We start from the raw sequence: 14,309 nt of genomic DNA, 5'->3' as shown, positions 1-14,309 counted from the left end.
TCTTCAGGGGGGAAAAAAATGTCTAGCTTTCTAAGATTTCCACCTTGGTGATGAGGTTATTGTAAAGATTATCTGTACAGATACTCTGAAAGAACTTATGAAGAAACTCAGTGCTGTTTTATATATATCCAGTTTATCTCACATTTGCCCGTTTAACTCCATTATTTGTGAATTTAGAGTTTGTATGGATCACCTTTAAACTGTTTTAGTCTTCACTTTTTAGACAATTTTGAGGAGTTCAGGTGTAAGTTACATTGTCATCTTTTTTTCGACAAACATACTTTTTTCCTTTGGCTATGTAAACATTTGCATAGAACACTTGCATTTACTGATGAATTTCAGGTGTGTGTTATCCACAAGGATATGCAGAACTGAAATGCTGCTGCAAGAGAACATTTGCAGTGCTGGTTAAGAAAATATCTACTGTCATGGGTTATGAATATTCTGCAAACTGCAGTCACTGGGGTTTTTTTAGTATGTAAGCTGAATCATTAATAATAAAAATCACAGAACTTTTTATGGGCAACTCTCTAGAGCTGCTCTGCCTTTGGCCATTTCTTATAAAAACAGCTGAATCTGACCTTCAGAGTGTGTTCCTTAAGTCCAGACCTGTCATCTTGGGCAGCATTAATGCAAGAATAGCTGTGTGCCAGTATCTGCCTTAAAGACATGGTTAAGAAAAGCCCAAATTTTATTGTTGTGAATTATAATAGAAATATTTTACTAAAGGGATAGATTAAATCAGTATTACAATGGTAACATCAAGATCTATAGTTGAATCAGTCCTGTGCTCATTGGGGTTGCAATCATAATTCCCATTTTGGTGTAGGTGAAGGAGGAGCAGAGAGAGACTGGTGGGTGAAAGAAGCCAAACTGTATTGTTGTAGCATTCAACTGGTCAGCTCCATGGTCTGTCTTCTAAGCTGTGTTTTACTTGGCTGGAGGTTTAGTTCTGGTATCTTTTACTTTGTGTTCCCTCAGTTTTTTTCCTTAGTTTTCATGGCATTTTATCACTTCTTGGTTTGGTTGCTTGACAGAGAACACTTGGCTTCTTGTATTTTTGCTAAATAAGGGGTTTATGGAGTATAAATAATGTGTACAGACATACATCAGACTTCCTGTCTTCTTTGCAGCATCCCTGTTTCCTGGAATATTTAAGTTAGTATCTTGGTTACCTCGCTATTGATTCTGTTTTCCTTATAATTTCCTTATTTTTGTCTTACTTTGGTTGCTTATTTAGTCCTACTCAGGTGATCTGCTACGGTTGAAATGTTTTGTTAGCTTAGTATTCTCTGTTCTGACTTGCTATATTTTGTGGAGATTGACAACATTCTCCTGTCTCATTGAGTTCTTTATGAATCTTTCAAAGGAATTCTAATAGGCTGTTGCACTATATTTTTATGAAACTTAAAATGTAGTTTTCTGTTTCTGCACTGCCCAAGTGGTCCTGAGCTGCCTGAACAATGTCTACCAGTTGTTGTATAGAGTGAGTTGTTTTCTGAGGTTTAAATAGGAAGTTGGTTTTATCAAGTCTGCTTTGAGTGTGTATCTTTGACTTTCACAGTCTTAAAAAACTTGAGTATTGCTTTGCTAATTTTAACCAAAACACTGAAATGAGGCTAAATGAGGTTCTTTGGTTGTTTTTGAGAACTCGCTGTAGCACATATAATCAGTCTGACAAACCTCAATATTTTAAAATATCTAAAACAAATATTAAAAAAAAAAGAAAAAAAGAGAAGGGTGAGCTAAGCCTGAAATGGAAAGTATTGTAGTGTGTTTTATCAGTTTTTGTTTCTGACGTTCATCATTTTCTGTACTACTTGATAATCTTCCATCTCCTGTTTTGTAGCAGGTGAGGTTTTCTCATTTTAAGTAATGCTTATTTTGAAGTCCTTAGGTTCTGTGGCAAGAGGCAGATTTCACAGTAAGTTCTGTTGCTGAGGTCAAAATTGTTGGAGTTCTCCTAGGTTTACCTGAAAAGTCTGCATCTCTCAAGTAATTTACTTAGTTTTCACAACTGTAGAGTTGAAACTGAACCCCTCTCACCATCCTTCCCAATACAGCTGTGCCAGAAGTATTAGAGTTTTACTTGTTAGATTAGAAGTGGGCAGAAACTTGTGAGAGTAGTTAACAGCAGGCACAGGAGAGAGGAAGTTGTGTTGGAACTGGTTCTGTCTAATCAGAATTGACTTTTAAATTTTGGAGGGAGAGGAATTGGGGAGTTTTTCCTCGCCTAGCCTGGTGCTTAAGTACTCCTTAAAATATTTTTGAGTTACTGGAAAGCTGTTTGTGAACTGACTGAAAGGCTTAGTCAGACAGTTTCTGCAACTGGGTAAAATGGAAGTAGTTTGGATAACCTTTATAGCCAGTAAGTCAGTCCTTCAGGTGGTGGAAAACTGTTCTCTGTAGCTCCATCATCATCCCTGGGCTCCACCATTTGTGTAGATGACAACAACTGCATCAGTTACCTGATAGCTGTGGATCTTGTCAGGCTCTTAGGAGGATTTTAAAGAATATAAATAATCAGCTTTTGCCACCTACTTGCAGCTTACATCACTTCAGTTAAGCTATTTACCTCTGTTGAGAACAAATGCCACTAATATTTTGAACACATTACTGTGTCCTCATGCTGTGCAAGTGTAAACTTTTATTGCCTTGCTGAAACCCCAAAGCACAAACTTGATGTTTAACTGGAACAATGCTTAGTGCATTGATTTTACTGTCTTGTCCCAGAGGCAACTTCTTAGTACAGATAAAATAAAATGCTGAGCAATACCCAATAATTCCTGTGCTTCAAGAAAAGATTAACTTTTAAGCCAGATATGATAAATCCTTGTCCGATGTCTTTGCTGGAGATCTTTAGGTGATTTGACGCTTTCCAAAGAAATCTGCTGTAAAACAATTTTTTTTGTATTTGTCCTCTTATCCTTTTATTCTGATCTTATTGGACAAGGCAAACAATTTATCCTTTTCTTTCAGTTTTTCCTATATTCCTTCCCTCCCTGCCCCCAGCTTAAGGAATTTGAATTATTTCAGTCTACCATTACATGTTATACCCTTACTGGTCTTACTGCTCTCCCCTTACGCTTTCTTCAGTCATCCTGTTTGTGTCCTGGGCAGTGTTTGGCTGGTGTATCGATGTCAAGGACCGTGAGAAGATGGCTGTGTCTTGCAAATTATTGCTCTTGGTTATCTATTCCTTCTCTTTTTTCAGAGCAGTTTGTGATCTGCTGTAGCAGCAGCAGCTCCTGTAATTGAGTCACTCCCCTTTCCATGTTTATGCAGCTCATTATATATGTGTGAGTGTAATTTTCACTTTTGTTCAAATTGAATTACATCCTCTACATTCAGACCCCTTCTCCAGTTTCAAGATCTTGTTAGTTGTGATCCTCTCCTACAGTAGACTTGCAACTTTGTGGTACCTGCAGGTTTCGTGAGGACACACTGTGTTCAAAGGAAAGATCCTTGCTGCCTGCCTCGAAATTGGTCCTTTCATACTGGTAGTTACATGAGCACAGACAAGACTGCCCCCTCTTTGCTCTTACTGGACCATGTTTTCTGTAGCAGTTTTGAGAACATAATGCAAATATCAAATGTGGAGATTGTACTGGTCCTCTGAAAAACCCTCTCCAATCATAGAAAGGTTAGTTTGACTTGACTGGTTTTCTTCACGTCCATGTTTATTAGCTTTAATTATCTTCTTTTCTGGTTGGTTGATGGTTGTTTGTAGCTCACTGTTTTTTCTGGAAATTGAAATTAGGCTAAATGGCCTCAGAACTCCTCTGTCTTCTCTTGACACCTATTTCTTTAAGATGGTGTGTTACTGTCTTCCTGCCTTGAAGGATGGATTTTGTGGTTTTCAGTTAAAATCATAGAATGGCCTGGGTTGGAAGGGACCTTTTAAAGGTCAGCTGCTTCCAACCCTCCTGCCATGGGCAGGAATGCCTTCCACTAGACCAGGTTGCTCAGAGCCCCATCCAACCTGGCCTTGAACAGTTTCATGGATGGGGCATCCCCAGCATTTCTGGGCAATGTTTTTCAGTGCCTCACCACCCTCACAGTAGGAATTTCTTTGTAATATCTAAACCTGTCCTCATTCAGTTTGAAGCCATTCCCTCTTGTCCTGCCCTGTGAATTGTCCCTCTCCAGCTCTCTGGTAGCCTCCTTTAGGTACTTGAAGGATCCTGTAAGGTCTCCCTGGAGCCCCTTCTCCAGGCTGAACAATCCCAGACTATCTATGAAAGGTCTGTTTTCATAGGAGAGGTGTTCAGTGCTCTGATCATCTTTGTGGCCCTCCTCTGGACTTGCTCCAGCAGGTCCTGCCCTTCCACCACAGGGCTGGATGAGGCATTCCAGGTGGGGTCTCACCAGAGCAGAGCAGAGGGGCAGAATCCCCTTCCTGGATCTGCTGCCCACGCTGCTGGGAATGCAGCCCAGGACACGTTGGGCTTTCTGGGCTGCAAGTGGACACTGCCAGGTCATGCCCAGCCTCTCATCCACCAGCACCTCTCCAGGGCTGCTCTCTACCAATTCTCTGCCCAGTGTTTGTGCTTGGAATTGCCCCGACCCACATGCAGGGCCTTGCACTTGGCCTTGTTGAACTTCATGAGGTTCACCTTTCAAGCCTCTGGATGGCATCCCTTCCTTCCACTCTGCTAACTGCACCACACAGCTTGGAGTTCTCACTGATTTATTAAAGCTTTGTTTCTTTTTAATCGTACTGGTTTTATGCTGTAGGTATGTGAGGATGTACATCATTAAGACTGTTCAGCTTAGGAAAAGTCACTCTCAACTGCTCAGTGTTAGTCAAGTGGTCAGAGCCAATCTGGCACCTGCTGCTGCAAACAGAGTGTCCTCATTCCTTCTTCCCTCCCAGTTGCATGTTCTTGTGCCAAACTAGGCTGCTTCTCCAACTGGTGAGCCTGTTTGGTTCATTAATCCAGCAGAAAACTTAACTACTCTTGAGGGGTTGAGGGATTGCTTTTATTACTGAGTTAGCAAATTATACTGTTTCATTATGCCAGAGGTACCTCAAGGATGAGTGTGGGACTACTCAATTAGGCCCATTCCATAACAACAGGCAGTTTGCATCTTCAGAGAAATGATTTTTTTTTGGTTTTGTTCCCAGTCTGAAATAACTTCATGTTGCCATGTTAATTGTGATGGACACTGAATATACAAATAAGGAATAAGTGTTTTAGAGGAAGAACTGCAATAGTAATGATGGTTTGTTTGTGATGTGCCTTATCACATGAGGGGTTGTCCTCACACACAGACCTTGCCATTCCAATTCTTTTTTAGCCTATTTTAATATTGTCTTGTCTTTGCTGTCCTCCTTGTTTAGCTCTTAAATGTTTGTCTTTTGCAGAGAGGTTTTTGCTATTTAGTCCTCTTCTAATTTGTAAAATGCTGCTTGAGAATATTAGTTCCTTTAGTATTTGAGGGGAATTGCTGAAAATATTTTTCTTTAAAGAAAATCTCAACTAATGGTTAGTATTTCATTTCCTTATCAATAAAGATTTGTACATTATCTTTCCCCCTTATATTATGTTCCTGTGTTCTGGAAAGAATTCTTTTATATTGAAACTGTGTCTTTTGAGCTGTGCTTGAGTAGTTTTCAGTAGAATTTTGTTTTCAACAGAATTTGTTCCTTGCTTTTAAGCTGTTCAAATGTTTGTTATTTGTTAAAAAGTTGTAATATTTTTAGTAACTGCTTGCTGTTATGCAAGTCCTCAAAAATACAGCCTCCTTTCATTTTTTTTAATTTATTTTAGATGATGACAAATTGAATTTTAGCTCTGTTAAAGCTTACATACTGTATTCTCTTTTTTATTAAAAAAATCTTAAAAAAACTCTTCCTTAAAAAGTCTTAAAAGATTCTGTGTGTAAAAAAAAATCTAAAAAAATCTGTTTTTTAAAAACTAATCTGTAAGACTACGTGTAAGAGACTTTTTTGATAGATGATGATGATGGCAACCTATTGTCTTGAAGCAAAAAAAAAGTTTGCACTTACTGAATACCACGGAACAAAGAATCAGTTCACAGGGAATGACATTAGAAATCTGCAACATATGCTCATTTGTTTTCCACTTAGAAAACAGCCATCTTTTAGATTGCTTCTTGACAGTTTCAGCCAATCAATACCAGATGACAGTTGTGTGTTGCTCTTTTTAGTCACACACTCTGTATTAACAAACCTCAAACCTAAATAAAGCCCTAGAGGTTTGTGCTGGCAGCTTGGACAGGATGTGAGACTGACCTTTGTCATGGATCTTCCTGAGCTACAAGGGCAGTAACAGTTACTTCACTTTCACAGGGTCGTTTTCCATGAAGATATTCAATTGATGCTATCCTTAATTTTTAATTTTTTAAAGTTTTGTTGACCACTTCACTGGTTTTTTGTTGTTTTTGGTTTTTTTGTTGTTGTTGTTTTTTGTTGTTGTTGTTGTTGTTTATTTTGTTTGTTCATTTGTTTGTTTTTTGTCACTGGAATTCAGAATATAAGCAAGGTCATCTTGCTTTTAAAAACTTCTGTCCATCCGTGGTATTATTTGAGTATTTCAGCTGCAAGATAAAGCATGTCAGGTGACAAATGAGCTACAGTGGTAAAAGTGACAATGACAATGGATCACCTTTGAGCAATGCCAGCTCTGTCAAGGCATCCCATCCTGATAGCAAAACCCTGACCTAAAAAAAGAAAGGTAAATGAAGTAGCATGAAGTATATGTAGTTTAACAGTAAAAAGCAGCTAAGCAGATTAGCAAGTATTTTGAAAATCAGAGCAATTTTGATGAATATTAGTTCATCATTTGGAATTAAAAATATATTTTATCTTTTAAGGATTTGAAACGAAAGGAAGCCTTTGGGGTACTTGATTAAAATATATCAAATAAACAAGAATGCTGCATGGCCATAGTATTTGAGATTATGTTGAATGTGAAATTGGATGTTTTGCATTCTGAGATACAAATGTCTAAGTGCATTGCTTGTGCACTTGTGTAGTGAAATGGAAACCCTCTATTCCTTCAATGTCCTTGCATACTGTCATGGTGATTTAATGGTTTTTGGGGGTTTTGATGATCTTTGGTGGAACTTTCTTTGTGGATTTCTCTGAGTTCAGTTGGGAGTTAATTTTGGTTTTTTGTGGTGGTGTTTTGTTTTCTTTTTTTTTTTTTTTTTTTACTCTGAGGACTGGTTTTAAAGACGAAAAGTTGAAATAAATTTAAACCTTTAGAATTCTAGCAGGAAAATGATAAAATTTCAACAGAAAAAAACCTCAAGTAAAACCCAAACCAGAACAACCCCAAACCCTACTGTATGAAAAATAGGAATTCAATTGTGACTTGCTCCAGTTTTTCTAAATTTATCTCTCGAAATGCTTGATTTCTCTGCATTCTACTTCGTGGCTTTTCCAAACAGAAAATGGAAACACCTTTAACATATAATGTCTAAAATGTTCCTTATTTGTAGGATGATAATGCCCAGAAGTCTTGTTTTCAGTATTATATATCTGTAGATTCACATCTAGTCTTCGGATTCTTGTTAGACACCAAGACATTTCTGTCAAAATATTTGCTATTACGTTAGAAAATCAGTTGAAGCTGTATTAGTCCATTACTGTGATGCAAGAGAAGGACACGGTCTCCTTTTTTGTTTTTAGGTGACATACCTCAAATTTAAGCTATATGAGAAAAAAGAAGTTAGGATGTCATGTTTAGTATTTGATACATTTCTATCTCTTTTACCTGTCCATGGTATTTTACTGCATTACGTGGGGATTTTTGTGTGTATTCATTTGTGACCATGTGCTAGAAGAGCAGCGTGTCCTGGATTCCTTCTTTTATTCTGGATTTAGATTGTTTCAGCTATTTATTTGAGCAAATTTGTAACACAGTCACACTGTAACCTGTGAAAGGAAGGTTACCATGTAAAAAGTGTATAATACTTCTTTTATGGTCAGTGCATAATTTAATGTGTAGAATTCCATGAGTAAGTACTAGTTTTAGTACATCAGTATTGTTTTTGTGGATTTAGAAATGCATGCAGGAATCTATTTCTCTTCTGTGAACAAACCAACCAAAGGACACTGACAGTAAAAGGAAAAGAAAACATTGCTGTTATCTGATGTGCCATAGGTTGTATTTATTTGGTGGTTGTCTTTATGTGGATTAATTTTACATTTGTTGTTGGTCAAACATCAGTGGGAGGTTTTTGGTGTTTTCACCCTATTATTTGGAAGCAGCTAATTTGGGAGTGAGTGAAAATTAGCTAGTTCTCCCCTCTAAGAATGGCCTCACCTTTTTATATACGTGTATCTAATTCATTAACCTAATCTAAAATAGTCTGGCCTCAAACTGGAGTTTAGGATGCTTCAACCCAGTCCATGGAAGAGATGGGAGTTGCTTTCACTGCCTACAGCTGCCTCCTCTTTCAGATTCCCTCTTGTTCTTTTTGGCCAGGCATTAGTATTTGTGTCCTAGGTCTTTATTTGATTTTTATAATTTTCTAAAATAAATAAATTCTTAGGGTAATTCCTGGATTAAATTCAGATCACTTCTCTAAGCTTGCTCTCTGTCTGTTTTCAGAAGGCCTAATGCTAGCAGGAAAGAAGAGAAAAGAGAGCAAATCTCCCCCTTTGATCACCAGCATGGATTTATTTCCTGTTTATGCTGGGTCTGGGTGGGTCAGAGTTTGTAGCAGCCTATCATGGGGCTGTGTTTTGGGTTTGTGACTAGAGCTTTGATAACACGCTGGTGTTGCTGAGCATCATTTGCACAGTGTTAAGGCTGTCAGGACCCCCTGGTTGTGGGCTCGGGTGGGCAAGAAGCTGGGAGGGGGCGTGGCTGGGACAGCTGGTGCAGCTTGACTGCGGGGATAGCAATGCAATCTAACATCATTCTCAGCAACAGAAAACTGAGGGGGGAATATTACCTGGAAGGTGCCTGCTGCCCAGAGACTGCTGGGCATCAGTCTGCTTGTGAGAGTGAGTGGTGGAAAACACCACTGGGTGTTTTTTTCCTCTTTGCTTTCCTCTTTTCTTCCCTTTGTAAACTGTGTTTATCTGGACCCAGCATTTCCTTTCTCTTCCTGCTCTCTCCCGTGTCTCACCCTTGTGGGCAGTGTGTGAGCAGGGGGCTGTCAGATCAGGATGTGCTGCCTGGGGTTAAACCACCACAGAGTTCTCGAGCACTCAGACATTTCAGTTCTAACTTACAGTAGCATGGTCTTTTTGGGGAATATGTAAGAAATTTCTTTAACTGATCCACCTTAAGCAAGCATTATGCTGGGTTTAAATACTTTGCTGACTTTATGGTTCATTGCCAACACCTAGTGGTTCCTAAACCAGATTGGTGAGTTGAATGCTGGAAGCTTCACAGCTTTTCCAAACTTCACTTAAGTTAGTATTTTTAGGAGATGTTTTAGAGTTTTCACTTGGAGTAGTTTCACAACTAATTTATCATATGCTACATGAATCATGCAATTATTTAGGTTGGAAAAGACCTTTAGGATCTTTCTAAGAGTCCAACTGTTAACCCAGCACTGCCAAATCTACCACTAAACTGTGTACTTAAATGGCACATCTACACATCTTTTAACTATCTCTAGGGATAGTGACTCAACCATTTCCCTGGGCAGCCTGTTGCAGTGCTTGGGAGCTCTTTTGGTGAAGAGATTTTTCCTAATATCCAATCTAACCCCCCCTGGCACGACTTGAGGCCATTTCCTCTCATCTGATCACTTGTTACTTGGGAGAATGGTAGTGTTAGCACAAGGAAGCACGGAAAAAGGCAGAAAAAGTGGTTCTCATTAATCAGGGGTGTAGATGAAAACAGCAGATTAATATCCTGGCCTGAAATGGTGGAATATTAAGCTACTTATGCCAGTGGAAGAAACATCCTTTTGCTTTTAAGTTTTTTTTTAATAAAATGTCACAGATCTGTGACTGTCTGTAGCTTCAGAAAATGGTTTTAGGGTTCTTTGCCATGGTCTGTCCTATAAGCCAGTAATGACACGTGAGTGTCCCTTCCTTTACCCAGTGCTTTGAGTTGTGTGAGCTCCTGATGCTTTGTGCCGGTGCAGATACAGCTGAGGACTGAGCTGATGCAGATTCGGCAGAAATGAATGTTTTTGATGCTTTATCACAAAATCACCATCTGTCTATGCAAAAAAAGCTGCAGGAATGTATGACTAAGAATTTGGGGAATACAGGAATACTGATGTCTAGCAGGACTGCTTTTTTCCATGTGTCTGTGATGTCTTGTGATGTCTGTGGTGAGCATTAGCTCAGACATTTTGTAAAATCCTACTTTTAGTACTCCTCCATTTCCTGGGTGTGTGACATGACTGAGATGATCTGAAAAGTATTTGGTTCTGCATTTCTGGGATGCATCTGCTTACATCAGTCGAGCTTCTTAGGAGGGCACAGTGTTGTTCGTGTTCCATGATTTAGTCTTATTTTCGGGAACTGCTGCTAATTCTCCTCTATACTGCTATAACTACTAGGAATTTTAATGGTCTGTCTGGGTAAGGACCATAGCTAGGACCATTTCATTAGCCGTTTTCCTTGCACTTTTTTTCTTTTCTTGGTTTGGATGAAGCATGTAATGTTTAGAGGTGCAGTACAGGACCCTTACTTAGTGTGTGCAGTAATCCATTTGCTCTTCCCTCTGTTCTGATCTCATCTCATCTCATCATATTTCACCTCATAACACCACTGTGTCTTTCAGCCTGTTAAACAGGAGATCAGAAGCTTAGGGGGACATGATTCTCATCAATCTCATGCCTAAGTATTTTGGTGATCTAACACAACAGATCAGATTGCTGAAAAACATGTCACAATATGTGTCTCTGTTCAAATTCAGAGTAAAAGATTTCTCATGAGAGATGAATGTTACAGCCCTTAACGTTGGAAGGGAGCACAAGATGTGTTAGCAGAGCAAAAATGAGGAAATGACCCTCATTGTCTCTCTTCCCATACGAACACTTTATGAGCCCTGCCTTTACTGTGACAGTGAGCTCTAGTTAATGTGCTCACACAGAGACCACACTGGAGAGGATGATTAGCAGAGGAAATGTTTAGAGTTAAATTAGTTGTAACTCAGAGTTCTACCTGTTACAGCAAAAAGATAAACATTCAGCTAGAATCCAGGTAAGAATCCTTATGTACGAGTTACTGAGCAGAATATACATTGATAGCTTTTCATAGTTACTGCTTTGGAGTGTTATTTTCTTGAAAGGCAATAAACAGTTTGGTTTATCTTCAGGTTTTAAAATCAAGTTGTCATAGATGTTTAAGGAGAACTGTCTTTGAGTTCACAGTAATTGACTTCATAATAATCTTAAGGATACTGAAAATTGATGTCAGTAGAAAACAAACATAAGCATAGAGATTGACGGTGTTTATTGAATGTGGATTTTGCACAGTAGTGGACTCGGTATAACTTCTGTTGTCATATTCTACTTGTAGGTAAAAAGAACATACTCTCATGGTACGTATAGAGCTGGCCCAATGAGACAGATCAGCCTGGTTGGAGCAGTTGATGAGGAAGTGGGGGATTACTTCCCTGAATTCCTTGATATGTTGGAAGAATCACCCTTCTTAAAAGTAAGGACAGAAGGGAATGGGTTGGGAGAAGGGGGACAATATGCTGTCTAGTGCTGTTATAAAAGTGAGAGTATGGAATACTTGCTTAGATAACTGAGTGTTCTCATAAATGTTTTCATCGTGACAGATAAAGGCTGCTTTTAAAAAGTGTTTAAAGTAACTCACTTCAAAATTGTGGCTTGTATTTCCCATTAGTGTACACTGCCATGGGGAACACTTTCTAGTTTAAAATTAGAGAGTCGTAAAGACAGTGATGATGGTCCCATCATGTGGGTACGTCCAGGAGAACAGATGATCCCTGTGGCTGACATGCCAAAGTCACCTTTCAAAAGGAAGAGGTAAGTTGAATTATCTTACTGGATAAATATCTGGTTAGTGTTCTTTTTGTACAAATTCATTTTATCCCAAACCTTTTACTGGTTCACACTGAATCTTAATATAAAGCTCTGTAAATCTTCATCTCCAAATATACTTTTAAGTTGTTTGGTTATGTAAGGATCTGGATTTTTTTTTTTTTTTTTAATAATTTTTACTGTCTGGCCAAGTAAGGTGCTGATCCTTTTTGGAGCTTTAGTAGAATTTTAAGCTGAAAACTTCATGGAAATCTGAACAACCATACAATTACTGATGTATGCCATGAGACTGGAATTGATACCTCTGTTGTTAAATGTGAGTGGGTGTTTTATGACCTTAGGTGACAAGGGCTTCTCCCTCACTGAAAAGGTCGTAACTCCAACATTAAATGGCATCCTTAAGCTTTGCTGTGGTATTGAGTGTAAGTACCAGCTGAAGAGTAGGGACAACCTCTGCAGAACTTGAATATTTTGTGTTATGAGGAACTGTCATGGGAGTTCTCCTGTTTGAAATTCAAACACAACAAGAGAGCTACAAGAAGTGGAAGCAGGGTCAGGTGCCTCAGAAGGAGTATAGAAACACTGTCCAACCGTGAAGGGAATGCAGTTAAAGCCAAAGACCATCTGGAGTTGAATTTGGCAAGGGATATGAAGGGCAGAAAGGACTTGTACAGGCACATGGACAGTAGAAGAAAGACTAGGAAGATGTAAGGTGTTTGCTGAACAGGGTAGAGGACCTGGAGGCAGAGGACACAGAAAAGGCTGAGATACTCAAGTCTTTCTTTGTCTCTGTTGTTCCTGGGGAGATTTACTTTCAGGAATGCCAGGTCCTGGGAGACAGTAGTAATGTCTGGAGCAAGGACTGCTTGCCTTCAGTGCAGGAAAATCAGGTTAAGGAATGTGTTAGACATGGAGATTAGGCAGACATAAGTCCATGGGATCTGCTGGGAGGTACCCATAAGTGCTGTGGGAGCTGGCCAGTGTCATTGCAAGGCCACTCTGTCTTTGAAAGGTCATGGCAATTGGCAAAGGTTCCTGAGGACTGGAGGAAAGCAAATGTTGCTCCAGTCATTTAGAAGGTTAATAAGCAGAACCTGAGGAATTGCAAGGCTAGTCTGTCTCACCTTCATCCTGAGAAAGATACCATTTCAAGCATGAGGTACAAGATGATAGTTGGGAATAGTTAGTGTTGATTAACAAAGAAGAAATTATGCCTTATCCACCTGATCTACAACAAAATGACTGGCTCACAAGATGGAGTGCCAGGAATGTTGTTTGTCTCGAATTTTTCAGTGCTTTCCACAGCGGCCATGTGTCTCCTATAACATCCTAATAGGTTAACAAAGGACAAAGTAGAATTAAAGGTGAGTGAAGTGAGCCAAGAACTGGCTTAACTGCTGTGCTGAAAGGGTTGTGAGCAGCAGCACAAAGTTCAACTGAAAAGCAGTTGCTACTGGACTAATTCAAACCTTGATACCTTGTGCCAGTACTGTTGAGCATCTTCATTAATGGCATCATGGGACAGAGCACACCCTCAGCAAGTTGCAAGTGATACAAAACTGGAAGGAGGAGTTGATGTGCCAAGGACCTTGAGAGGGTGTAGAAATGGGCTGACTCAGGGGACTGATGAAGTTAAGAGGGATGGGCAAAGTCCTGCACCTGAGAGGAATAACCCCATGATCCAGCACAGGCTGGGACCAGCGCAGGACAGCATCCCAACAGAGCAGGACCTGTGGGGCTGGTGGGGGACAAGTTGATCATAAGCCATCAGTGTGCTTTTGTAACAAAGCTGAGCGGCAGCCTCCTGGATGGGATTAGGAAAAGCACTGTGAAAGTTGAGGGAGAGGGTTCTGCCCCTCTGCTCATCACTGGTGAGACATGTCTGGAGTATTGTGCCCACCCCAGGCCTAGACAGATATGGCCATACTGGAGCATAGCTGCTGACCTGGGAGAATTGGGATTTACTCTTGAGAAAAGAGTGCTCAGTGGGGTCATGTCAATGTGTATAAGCATTTCATGAGAGGTTGTAAGAAGGACATGATCCAGTAGTTCCCAGGACATGACCAGAGATAATGGACACAAACTGAATTACAAGAAAATCCATTTAAAATAACGGAAGAAAAGTTTACTGTATGAATAGTTGAACACTAGAGCAGGTTGCTTAGAGAGCTTGTGGAATCTTGGTCTTGCTCAAAACTTGACTGGACAGGGCCAAGCAAATTGCTCTGTTTGAGTGGGGGAAGTTGGACTGGATGTCCCTTCCAACCTTTGCTATGTTACAATTGTAAACAGCTGTTGAAAAAAATGTCACACAGTGTTGGCTCCAGGAGGCCAAGGACAAGGTCTGGTGT

The 14,309-nt window shown here is 39.6% G+C and overlaps 1 protein-coding gene across 2 annotated transcripts in view; it reads left to right on the top strand.

Moving 5' to 3' along the window:
• LOC126644255 (protein PHTF2) overlaps positions 1-14,309 on the top strand; it is a 126,519-nt gene that overhangs the window by 26,148 nt on the left and 86,062 nt on the right. For both annotated transcript variants that reach the window (XM_050323348.1, XM_050323346.1), the window contains exons 4-5: positions 11,468-11,605; positions 11,801-11,943. In XM_050323348.1, coding sequence (XP_050179305.1) covers positions 11,468-11,605; positions 11,801-11,943 — 281 coding nt within the window. The remainder of the gene's footprint in view (positions 1-11,467; positions 11,606-11,800; positions 11,944-14,309) is intronic.

This window comes from Myiozetetes cayanensis, unplaced genomic scaffold (genome assembly GCF_022539395.1).
Source record: "Myiozetetes cayanensis isolate MyiCay16 unplaced genomic scaffold, myiCay2020 scf3, whole genome shotgun sequence".
In the NCBI taxonomy this organism is placed as follows: Eukaryota; Metazoa; Chordata; class Aves; order Passeriformes; family Tyrannidae; genus Myiozetetes; species Myiozetetes cayanensis.
The sequence above is the reverse complement of the archived record's forward strand: the minus strand, read 5'-3'. Positions and strand labels throughout refer to the sequence as shown.